General features: G+C 35.5%; 1 protein-coding gene across 1 annotated transcript in view; it reads left to right on the top strand.

Moving 5' to 3' along the window:
- Positions 1-13,220, top strand: part of HEATR5A (HEAT repeat containing 5A) — an 81,509-nt gene that overhangs the window by 45,427 nt on the left and 22,862 nt on the right. Inside the window, exons 21-23 of the mRNA XM_068991102.1 lie at positions 4,716-4,854; positions 9,021-9,200; positions 10,703-10,942. Of these exons, the coding sequence (XP_068847203.1) occupies positions 4,716-4,854; positions 9,021-9,200; positions 10,703-10,942 (559 nt within the window). The remainder of the gene's footprint in view (positions 1-4,715; positions 4,855-9,020; positions 9,201-10,702; positions 10,943-13,220) is intronic.

Raw genomic sequence — 13,220 nt, 5'->3', positions numbered from 1 at the left:
TCTGTTAATCTCCAGACCATATATAATACTTATCTTCCCTCAATTTTAGTCTTTTTTGGAGAGGGTGTGGGGTAACTTCATATAGTCATATCTTAAACTGCTCATATATTTATTCACTTTTCCTTCCATTAATGTTAAACTTAGTATTTGGAATATTGATTCATTAATACTGAGTGCTAACATCCCAGGTACTGTGTAAACGCTGTAGGACATGGAAATATTTATGTGGTAATAGCAATTTTTTCCCTACTTCTTCTTTTTCCTCTTTTCCAAACTTACATATAAAGTTATTTTCATCCCAGATGAAATATTTTTCCCGAATATTCTAGCAGTGTATGCTTCAACATCTGGGTTCTAACAGTGTATCTAATGAACATAGAAAGGTGAAGGTGATCAATAAAATGTTCTGATTAGGTGGTTCATGATCATCAGCGGTTTTAAGATTTACTGTGAGCATCACCAGTTTCTATCTGGACTTGCCTGAAAAAGGAATTACAGTTACAATTGGAGTTAAAACTTACGACCATTGATTTTCAACTTTTTCTGCCCTTGTGATGTGTACAGCACCCTCCACTTAGTAACATGATAATTGAGAATCATCACTGTAGACAAGACTGTTCATTTTCAAACTTGAGACAAAATATGCAGCATTTCAAACCTTGAAAGAACCTCAAACATTATTAAAACCAACGTTCTCAATAAAAATATAAAGAGCAAAAAGAGAAATATTTTGCCCAAGGTATCTAAGTATTCTAGCTTTGAGCCTAGAACCAGCTTTCTAAACTCCTTTTCCAGTCCTCATTTTGTTATTTCATGTTGACTTGGTAGTTATGGATAGCTCCTGACTCTGCCCCCTCCTAGCCCTGTCCCATAACCTCCCCCAGCCTCATCTATCCTGTCTATAAAACACAAGGATTACACAAGATGCTACCTATAAAGGCATGGGTCCTCGACACTTAATAACCACTTAGTAAATTGCAGTTGTTTTTATTTTCTTAACATACAACTTAGATATAGAATTTTATTTATCTTCATGTTGATTTTCATAGTCATAATTATCTAAGACTCTTAAGGAGAGAAGATGACTGACTTTCCTAATAGAAACTTTGGTTTCTGTCTGTATTAAACATATATTAGAGAATATAGCACCTCCTGGAAAAGAATTTTACCTTTATCATTCAGCAACTTTTCCCAGTAATATTGTTCTTTATATTCAAAGAACCATTGCCATTACTAATTATTGAAAGATAACCCACTCTTCAGCAAGTTGACCTAACTTTCTGCTCTTCATTTAAATATATCAATACTACCATTTTTTTCTTCTTGAATCATCGTAGAAATTTTCCATTAATAACCATTTAAAATTTCTTCTTTAACTAATACATGAATTCATTCATTAAGCAGAGTTTATTGAGAAATAAAGAGCACAACTACTGATTCCTAATGAATTAATTCTGATCACATTCATTACTCTTTTATTTTCCCAGACTGAGGAGGTTATATACAAAAAACAATAGAGACTGTTCTCAGATTTTTTTCTTTTAGGTACATTTATAGCCATTGAGAAAATCAGAAGTAACAATTACAAATCTTATTCATGTTACTCATAATACTTAAGCTATAAAATCATTTTTTAATACAGAAATTAAATTCAAAAATTGCTGTCACTATAGTGTGTTAATTTTGAAACTTAAAGTTTTGGTTAATAAAGCTTTTATCCTAAATTTATTATATTTTAAAGTATGTCCTGTAATAAGAAAATTGCTTCTGCTTTCCAACTTTATGTTCAGGTTTTCTTTTCTTCATAGAAATTAATTATTTAGCATGATGTGTTTTCATATTAACTGAAACTCTCTGAATATTCAGAATACATTTAATCATTAGGAAAGAATCTTGCTATAGAGGATTTTCTTCTAACTGCATGCTATTTAACTTCCATTCTGAACTTGGTCTTAGCTACACTTGAAATTCTGACTACTCACAGTTTTAAAACTTGGCTTCCAAGAGTAAAAAAATCGATAACTTGTGATGAGGTAAATGATTAACTGTGTCTCTTATGGGACACCTGTTCATGTGAAGGTAATCCAGATCACTCCTTTCACACTCATGTCTACTTGATCTGGTTTATTGCTAAGGCTTGATGAAAGATTCCAAAGGAAAACCTAATTACACAAATGTGCATTTTGAAATTACTGTATTTTTGTATATCTTTATATCTTGAGTTGACTGTTTTTAAAATCTTAGCTCAACTCATGTTTTAAGTTGGAAAATGAAGGATTTATGGCATATTTTTAAAGCTGAAGCTAAGCCAATGTGAATGATAGCTCTATCAACATGTGTATTTTAATGCTTAGCTGACTGTTGTCAGAGTCATCCTGGTGTGTATCTTTTGGTTTTTGTCATGACCAGCCTGTCATTTGTTTTTGTGCAGGAGATCTTGTTGGATAATTCTGTGTTGGTAGGTCCCTGACCCTCGATTCCAAACTTTATTTGAGGTTTGCAGTGCTATTTCTGTGTGCCCCCCCCCCCCCGCCCTTTTGGTTGTAGATGTTCTTGTTTCCTCTGCATCTCTCTGTTTAAGCTAACCATTAATGCAAAGTCCAGTGCGTGTAGCATGTTACCTGGTGTTTATTTAATACCAATGTAAACAAATCCTCCCTAACCTTCTCCAGCTGGTGCACTCACTCTTTGCATTTAATTTTGCATCATTTTGATTTAATATATTCATTTCAGAAAGGAATTGAACATATAGATTGATTTTAATTTCTGTATTTTGCTTGCTTGATTGTTTGCCTTAACCCACCCTGTTCTTCTTCCCAATATAAATGCTGGAGAATGACATGGAGATATTAAGCGTCCCATTTTGTTTTGTGTGACAGTCTTTAATATTTTTTCTACTGAAGAAGTAGAGTACTTTTGAGCATGCTTTTTCTAAAAGATTGTATGACCAGCCTGAATAAATGCTGCACCTGCCTTGTATTATATGCTTGTATATGCTCCAGTTAATATAGCTAGTAGATTCATTAACTTTTCTTTAAAATTGTCTTTAGAGTGCTTCTTTGCTATTGTTGTTATATACAGCCTTAATCTGGGGCATGAATAAACTTAATCTTTATACATTTAAAGTTCTCTGTTAGCCTGTGTACCAGTTTCTAACAGCAGAGTTCTTAAACATGACTAGAATGACATAACTTTGAGACTTTGTGAATGACATGCCTGTCTTTCCTCTGTCCATGACATGTACTTGAGGGTATAATAGAACATATTTATAAAGCAGACCTCATCCATGTATTTCACTGATAATATATTTACAAACTTTGTCTTTTAGCTCATGATAAAATTAAGGGTTTAGCCCTCTTTGCATAGGTCATGTGCCAGAACCCCCTGCCACTGCCTTCTCTTTTCTCAGAAGTCTGCCTCTGCTCTTTTTGGCAAACGCACCTGCCTCAGTCATGCCTTTCCCACATAAGCCAGATCTAAAGGCCTTGTAAGAATTATGCCATTATTTCTCAAATGCTGCTTGGAAAATCACTGTTGAAGACATTTATTGTCATAAGCCACACCAAACTGGTCTTTGTTTTCATAGTTGGAATGAAATAAATTTTAAAATCTTTTGGCTTTATTCTACTTATGAAATCACCTTTGACTTGTTTTAATTAGTCATTTAAGGTATATCACCATTTGTATTACCATTTACCCTCAGTAGATGCAGCTTATTGAGATTTATGTTGTTTAAATATTCTCAGTGAAAAGAATATGTATTGAGTCTGTCATTCAAGCAGAAATACTCTATATCACGAAGAGATTTAGATATCTGTGTACATATATGTATATCCACATATAAGTAGATATGCAAGTATAAAATTTGCTATCTGTAATGTCTCTAGAGAGCACTTTTGGTGAATATGTTTTCTGAGTTAAGACTCTTTCTGCCTTTATTTGAAAATGCATTTACTTACTCTCTATGGCATCTGCATAAACTATTGATAGAGGCTGCATTACTAATAGCTAACGTTTAATTGAGCATACTTACTATTTGCCAGGTACTGTGCTAAGCACCTTTGCATGTTTCTTTGTGTTGACTCTAAGGCAGCCCTGTGAGAGAGGGGTAGTGTTATTTTCATATAACAAAGGAGGAAACTGAGGCACAGAGAATTTAAATAATTTGCCCATGGTCACATAGCTAGCAAGTCATGGATATAGGACTCGAACTGAGACAGTCTGACTCTAGAGCCTCAGTTTTAATCACTGTGCTTCAGTGCTCATACAGATTTATATAAACTTATACTTGGAGATTCATAAAACATAATAGTATATAGTTCCATGGACACATAATAGTATATAGTTCCACATAGAACATAACAGTATATGGTTCCATGAGCACTTGTATATACAATAGTATATACAAGCTGCAAGTAAATTCTTTATCAGTGGTATCCCTTTGTCTCTTACAACTGTTTTACTCATATACATTTTATGTCTTCTAACATTGTCAAGAGACTTTTGCTTGGGTTTGTTTATGAATATTGCATAATAAGTACATGTATTACTCCTTAAGCTATTTCTAAGTTATTTAGTAAAAAATACGTGCTAAGATAGTTGAAGAAATCTCTGTATATCTAATAAATCAGGAGGGGTCCAGTGAGTAATCTGTTAAACTTTTTGAATGTCACCAAGAATTTCGGTTCCTTTACTTCCCAAATGGTATTTTTCAGGTGAATCTCTGTAGTCCCTATTTGTTACTGAGACGAGCGGTGCTGGCTTGTTTACGTCAGCTTGTTCAGAGAGAAGCAGCTGAAGTTTCAGAGCACGCTGTTATGCTTGCTAAGAACAGCAGAGAAGAACTGACTCTGGGTAATTCTCTTTATAAATATTATCTCCAGCTCAGATGATTATTTTAATCCTAAAGCTTCTCTATAAACATGAGTTTTTAAAGGGAAATTTAAAAGTTAGTATATAATACCTTAAACGTGCTACAAGCGGCGGTTGCTAAACAGTTGTCATTCCAACCAGTGATTTTACTGGTTTAAAGCAGTGGTTTTCAAACAGGCTCCCAACAGCAGCAACATCCAGCTCACCTGGGAATTTGTTAGAAATGCAAATTCTTGGGCCCCATCCCAAGTCTAAGCCAGAAATGGGGGAGTAGAGCCCAGTGATCTGTTACTTATTCTCCAGTAATGGTAATATGTTCTGACGTTTGAGAGCTATTGGTTTTGAACGAGTTTTTTTTACAATGGATTGAAATTGCATTTAGGCCTGAAGTCATTTATCATATGTGCCTTTCTTCCCCTCAAATCTAATTGAGTAAAATTTCTCATAGATGAATCTGCTTCAAATTAAAGGATTTCTTTGCCCCTTCTGTGTTTTAGAGCTGAATTAAAAGATTTCTTAGCCAGGAAGGTTTTACGTGTATCTCTTCATTTTAAAATTATATAACTAACACAAACATGTATATAAATTCAGACTACAAAAATAGAAATGATAATGTCTTACACTTTTAAAATATATAGTTTCCAAAGTACTCAATAAAAGACAGAAATGGTATGGACCTAACAGAAGCAGAAGATATTAAGAAGAGGTGGCAAGAATACACAGAACTATACAAATAAGATCTTCATGACCTAGGTAATCACAATGGTGTGATCACTCACCTAGAGCCAGAAATCCTGAAATGTGAAATCAAGTAGGCCTTAGAAAGTAGCACTACGAACAAAGCTAGTGGAGGTGATGGAATTCCAGTTGAGCTATTTCGAATCCTAAAAGATGATGCTGTGAAAGTGCTGCACTCTATATGCCAGCAAATTTGGAAAACTCAGCAGTGGCCACAGGACTGGAAAAGGTCAGTTTTCATTCCAGTCCCAAAGAAAGGCAATGCCAAAGAATGCTCAAACTACCACACAATTCCACTCATCTCTCACGCTAGTATAGTAAAGTCATGCTGAAAATTCTCCAAGCCAGGCTTCAGCAATACATGAACTGTGAACTTCCAGATGTTCAAGCTGGTTTTAGAAACGGCAGAGGAACCAGAGATTAAATTACCAACTTCCTCTGGATCATGGAAAAAGCAAGAGAGTTCCAGAAACACATCTATTTCTGCTTTTTTGACTATGTCAAAGCCTTTGACTGTGTGGATCACAATAAACTGGAAAATTCTGAAAGAGATGGGAATACCAGACCACCTGACATGCCTCTTGAGAAACCTATATGCAGGTCAGGAAGCAACAGTTAGAACTAGACATGCAACAACAGACTTGTTCCAAATAGAAAGAGGAGTACGTCAAGGTTGTATATTGTCACCCTGCTTATTGAACTTCTGTGCAGAGTACATCATGAGAAATGCTGGGCTGGAAGCAGCACAGGCTGGAATCAAGATTGCTGGGAGAAATATCAAGAACCTCGGATAGGCAGATGATACCACCCTTATGGCAGAAAGTGAAGAAGAACTAAAGAGCCTTTTGATGAAAGTGAAAGCGGAGAGTGAAAAAGTTGGCTTAAAGCTCAACATTCAGTAAAGTAAGATCATGGCATCCGGTCCCATCACTTCATGGCAAATAGATGGGGAAACAGGTCAGACTTTATTTTTTTGGGCTCCAAAATCACTGCAGATGGTGATTGCAGCCATGAAATTAAAAGACGCTTGCTCCTTGGAAGGAAAGTTATGACCAACCTAGACAGCATATTCAAAAGCAGAGACATTACTTTGTCAAAAGAGGTCCATCTAGTCAAGGCTATGGCTTTTCCAGTAGTCATGTATAGATGTGAGAGTTGGACTATAAAGAAAGCTGAGCGCCAAAGAATTGATGCTTTTGAACTGTGGTGTTGGAGAAGACTCTTGAGAGTCCCTTGGACTGCAAGGAGATCCAACTAGTCCATCCTAAAGATCAGTCCTGGGTGTTTGTTGAAAGGACTGATGCTGAAGCTGAAACTCCAATCCTTTGGCCACCTGATGCAGAGAGCTGACTCATTTGAAAAGACCCTGATTTTGGGAAAGATTGAAGATGGGAGGAGAAGGGGACAACAGAGGATGAGATGGTTGGATGGCATCACCAACTCAATGAACATGAGTTTTGGTAAACTTCGGGAGTTGGTGATGGACAGGGAGGCCTGGTATGCTGCGGTTCATGGGGTCGCAAAGAGTCAGATACGACCGAGCGACTGAACTGAACTGAATTGAAAGTGCTATCACATTTATAGAAAGTCTCAGACTTTACAGAGCTTTCCAATATCTAAAGCTCTCAGATCCATAATGTGTTTTACTGTTATTCTGTGCTCTTTAACTTAGTTTTATTATTATATTAAAACCTTGGCTCTGACTTACTGTGTCAGCATTGCTGAACTTGTATGCTACTGCTAAGTCGCTTCAGTTGTGTCCGACTCTGTGCGACCCCATAGACGGCAGCCCACCAGGCTCCCCTGTCCCTGGGACTCTCCAGGCAAGAACACTGGAGTGGGTTGCCATTTCCTTCTCCATTGCATAAAAGTGAAAGTGAAGTCGCTCAGTCGTGTCCGACTCTTAGCGACCCCATGGACTGCAGCCTACCAGGCTCCTACGCCCATGGGATTTTCCAGGCAAGAGTACTGGAGTGGGGCTGAACTTGTATGCTAGTCATCAAATAGGTTGAAGAACTTGTTTGCAGATTATTCTGTGGTCACTTAACCAGAGAAATTGTAATCTTCTAACCATGTATGGTGTTCTCCCCACAGTGACCTTTAACTTATATTAACTGCTGAAACTGTATTTGTTGCTTTAGGATTTATTATGTTAATATGCTGGTACATAAGTATTGAATAAGTTATGTGGGTAAGATAGTAAAGGATTCATTATATCATTCCTTATTAAAATTTTTATTATTTTTCAAACCATGGAAAAGTAGGAAGAAATATGCAAGTGAACACATAGACTCACCTACTTAGTATCTTTGTAACACTGACTTTGTGTATCTCTCAGTATATATACACACATAAACCTCTTGCCAAACCATCTGAAAGCAGGTTGCAGACATCATGACTCTTTACCTGTAAATACTTATCTGCATCTTTCAAGAAGGACATGCTCCTACTTGATTACACATTATTTCCAAACCTAGTAAAATCAACATTTATTATTTTCATAGAATATGTAGTCCTCACATAAATTTCCTGTATATTAAACAAAAATGTCCTTTATAAATTCCTTTCCCCCCCTCACCCCCACACCCCACCCCCAAATTTAGGATCCAATCATGACTCATATGTTACATTGAGCTGTTCTAACTTTTAGACCCATAATCAGAAACATTCCTGCCACCTCCTTCTGATCTTTAAAAGATAACTCTTCTTTTAAATAGTTTAACAGTAGCATAATCTTTAGAAACTAAATGCTTTCATAATTGCCAAATAAGTTAAATCCTCATAAGAAAATGTTCTTTTTATGTTTCCAGAGTTAGAGGAAATAGATACTAGATCAAGGCTTATATTTCTTTTTTGAGATGATGTATCACTTTGCAGTGAGAATATTGTGTAGTAATTTATATTAATTCAATAGTATTCTTAGATCCACTGTAGCTTAGTTGTAGTAATTAAATACTCTTCTCCATTTAATAGTTGTTTTCTGAGTTTTACTCTCATGTTAATAAATTTAAAGCCTTTATACCAGAATAAGTAATGCTTAATTATGATTATTTGAATTTACTTTAAAGAGAAGATAAAGTAATCATTCCAAGAAACACTGTATAAATTTTTAGAAGTATTGCATGCTAATTGGGTTAAAATGTTTACCTGATAAGGAAAACATATTAGTAAACTCAAAGATTTATCTTTTAATGACATTGTATAAAAAATAACTTTGCAGTGTTGTGAATAATAATCAAACTTTAGTTGTGAACTGAAACAGACCTCAGTAGACTGAGGGTGCCCTATGTGGACCAGTTCTTTAGAATGTATTTGCATGGAATATTTTGAATAACCACTGAATGTGTGTGCTTCTCATATGGCAGTTTTGTTTTCTGTATTACTTAGATCATCGATTTTCTTCTTGTCAGATGCTAACATCAGAGAAGTGGGCCTTGAAGGGGCCTTACTGACCTTACTTGACAAAGAGACAGATCAGAAATTATGCCATGATATCAAAGAGACTTTAAATCATATGCTCACATCTATGGCAGTGGATAAACTCTCCTTTTGGTTAAAGCTTTGTAAAGATGTACTCGCTGCATCAGCTGGTAAGTACTGGCGATTACCAGCCAACATAATAAAACTGAAAGTAAAAGCATTACATAAAATTGTCTGCTAGTGCTAATTTATTAATTTGGATATTTGGGGTAAAACTGTTGCTTTTCTTTAAATGAAGATTCTAATGCTAGCGTTTAAGTCCAGTACTTAAAGCTTACTTTTTTTCTCTCTTATAATTGTGTTAGTCTTTAAAATTTGTATCTTTGGACTAAGAGAGACAGTGAGAAAGAAAGAAGATAGAAACCATTTCTATTCCAAATACTATACATATTATGTATCATTTACTCTTTTAACCATCTTAGGAGTAGGCAGTTTATTCCATTTTACATAAGGGAAAACAAGGCTTGCAAAGGATAAGTAATTTTCCCAAAGACACACACATATTCAAGCCTTAGCCTGCATGACTTTAACATCGAACTTTTCATTATATTTCAGTAGCTCTCAACTCAGTTACTTAAGCCTTATAACTTAATGTAGCTCTGGTCTCAAAGGAAGAAAGGTACTATAAAATTTCTGGCTTTTTTGTTTTTAGTATTCTTCTCTGTCCACCTTTATTCTTGTTGGTACTCCTGTCTTTCAGTTACTTATACTTGCTCTTTCCACCATTACATTGTACATGTTTTCCTTTCTTGATGTTTTCTTCTGTCCCCACTACTTAAGAACTTAAAAGGACTTCTTTAAAAGAAGAACTACAAGTGCATAGATAGGTAACCTATCTTCTTTAAAATTTTATAGTCACTCTGTAAACTTAATACTCAATTTACTTCACTGTTTATTCTTTTTATCCTTTGTAGTTTACCTCTGTCCCTTCTTATTAGAAAAACATACATTTCAGTCTCCATTGGATGTTCTGAAACGGGTTTGCCTTAACTTTGTAACATCTTTGCTATCTGTTATATCACACTCAAAAGATGTTGACATAAAAGATTTAAGATAAACAAGTTAGTTTATGTTACAACTTGCATTTTAAGTTGAGTTAAATAGTTAATAAGTTAGCAATTAGTATAATATTAAGGGAAAATAATTCCTGACTTACTGGCTCTAGTCATCTGGATAATTTGCGATTGTAAAGATACCAGTGAGTCTATCCTGAGGAAAGTATTTTTTGGACTTTTTTGTGGATTCAGGAACCTTCTTAAATTCATTCAGGGACCCAGTGTTAACATATCTAGTTCTGTCCACCTACTCCCTACCACAGAATGCTGTGCTTCCTTGAGTATATCCATCTGCATACAGCAGACTGATAATTATTCTAGTATCATGTTCAAGTTTTCACTTTAAATAATTTAATGGCTTCATCATTTTTTAAGAATAGTTTTTTTAGCGTTTCTGGAGGTAACCCCTGTTATCAGTAGTCATTAGACATGATTATGTTACATTGTTAAAAGATGTATGATTGATGAACAGTAATTATGATCTGTACTTAAGGCCATTTGTGTCCCTTTATAAGTGTATCTTCCAACTGAAACTGTGTATTCTCCCTTGATAAAAGATTTTGCAACTGTAACGTGTGTGGATACAATGCAAGAAGAGGAAGGAGATAAAGGGGATGACGCTTCAGTTCTGACCAGCAGAAACGATGGCAGACCTCACCCTTTCACCAATCCCCGATGGGCCACCAGAGTCTTCGCTGCTGAATGTGTCTGCAGGATAATCAACCAGTGTGAGAATGCACACAGCGCACATTTTGATGTTGCTTTAGCACAGGAAATGAAAAAGAAGGACTCGAGAAGTAAGCGGCTTAATAATGACAAGACCAAATGATACACATAGAGGCGCTGTGTGCCTGTAGTACATTTCTAATGTCCAAATACATTCTTAATGATTGAACTTCTTAAATCAGCATTCACTTTTGTTTCGTGGACATAATGTGATACATTAAGTTTATAGAGAATGGTCACGTTCTTGGAAGGTAGTATGTACATTCCCAAATTTTATTTTCTTAAGTTTTATTTTTATAGAACTATTAAATATAGCAAAATATAGCTATTTTGCTCATAGGTTATTTTGGTTCCATGGATATTACCTTGAAAACATCTGGGTCTATCTCAATGTAAAGTAAACCTACCTGTGAGACCAGTTTGACCTTTTATTGTTCAGTTTTATTATTTCTACCTAAATACATGTTGATTATGGTTTAATTCACTTAAACACGTATATTCAGACACAATGCTCATATTTCAATGCCTCATAAATACTCTTTACCCAACAAAAGAATCACAAGGCAAGATGTTGCTATTCCCCACCTGAGACTTATGAATTAGGTGTTTCTATTTTAATTTATTTTTCAAGCAAGCACGTATTGAGTCTCTTGGTTGTCTTTCATTTGCTTAATTTTATTAAAGTGTTGGATTTACAGTGTTGTGTTAATTTCTTCTGTACAGCAAAGTGACTCAGTTATACACACATTTATATATTTACATACTTTTTCATTTTCTTTTCCATTATGGTTTACCACAGGGCACTCAGTGTAGTTCCCTGTGCTGTCCAGTTTATCCATTCCATGTGTAATAGTTTGCCTCTGTTAATCTCAAACTCCTATTTCTTTTCCCCTCTACTTCCACTCCCCTTGGCAACCAAGTCTGTCCTGTATTTCAGTGAGTCTGTTTTTGTTGTGTAGATGGGTTGATTTGTATCATATTTTAGGTTCCATGATGCTGCAAATGGCATTATTTCATCCTTTTTGATGGCTGAGTGATACTCGCCTGTGTGTGTATACCACACCTTTATCCATTCATCCGTCAGTGGACATTTTAGTTGTTTACATGTCTTGGCTGTTGTAAATAGTGCTATCAAAATAGGGGTGCATGTATCTCCGGGTTATCTTCAATTTATGGTTTTCTCTAGATATCTGCCCAGCAATAGGATTGCTGGATGATATGGCAGCTCTGTTAGGTTTTTAAGGAACTTCTGTATTGTTTTACGTAGCGGCTGTACCTATTTATATTCTTGCCAACATTGTACATTCCTTTTCTCCATACCCTCTCCAACAGTTGTATTAATATTTGTAGGCTTTTTAATGATGGCCATTCTGACTGGTATGAAGTGGTACCTCAGTGTAGATTTGTGTTTCTCTAAGAATCAGCAATGTTGAGCATCTTTTCCTGTGCCTGTTGGTCGTATGTATATATAGTTTGGAGAGGTGTCTGTTTAGGTCTTCTGCCCGTTCTTTGATAGTGGTGTTTGTCTTTTTGTTGTTTAGTTGTATGAGCTCTTAGTATGTTTTGGAAATTGAGTCTCTTATTTGTGATGAACACTAATACTGATAGGTATAAAATTAGTGTGCTTACTGACTCCTTTGCTTTTGATTAAAATTATAATTGGCACTTACTAAGATGAGCTGGTTTCTTCAGTATGACCTGTAACTAGTATACTTCTTTGAATTAGTCTCAAAGTTTTTTTAGGTAAAGGTTTGTTGTACCTGTAAACATTTTATTGTTGGAACACTATTAAATGATTGTTTTATGTCTCTCCCAGGTAGAATTATTATACCAAGTAATATGTTGTAGGCAGGAAAGGAATTCTCATTTATAATTTTATAGCTAGAAATATTTTTGTTATGCCCCCATCTTTTGTGTGTGTGGCAGCACATGCAAAAGTAAGGTAATGTAGTCCATACGAAAGTGAAAGCGTTAGTCGTTCAGTCATGTCCAACTCTTTGTGACACCATGGACTGCAGCCCACCAAGCTCCTCTGTCCATGGGATTTCCCAGGCAAGAATACTGGAGTGGGCTGCCAGTCCCTTCTCCAGAGAATCTTCCTGACCCAGGGATCAAACCTAGGTCTCCTGTATTGCAGGCAGATTCTTTACCATCTGAGCCAACAGGGAAGCTCATAGTTCATATAAAGAACCACATAAAAAATCTTTAAAGGAATATTATCTTTTAGCTTCAACCTGACATGAAGAGAATGATTAATGCATAATTCATCAAAGCCCAAAGTTTCCTAAGTACCTTCTAATGTACTTTTACCAGAAAGTCTGAACAAAATTTTTATTGAAAATACTATTA

This window comes from Capricornis sumatraensis, chromosome 19 (assembly GCF_032405125.1).
Source record: "Capricornis sumatraensis isolate serow.1 chromosome 19, serow.2, whole genome shotgun sequence".
Taxonomy (NCBI): Eukaryota; Metazoa; Chordata; class Mammalia; order Artiodactyla; family Bovidae; genus Capricornis; species Capricornis sumatraensis.
Note: the sequence above shows the minus strand (reverse complement) of the source record. Positions and strands in the feature narration are given on the sequence as shown.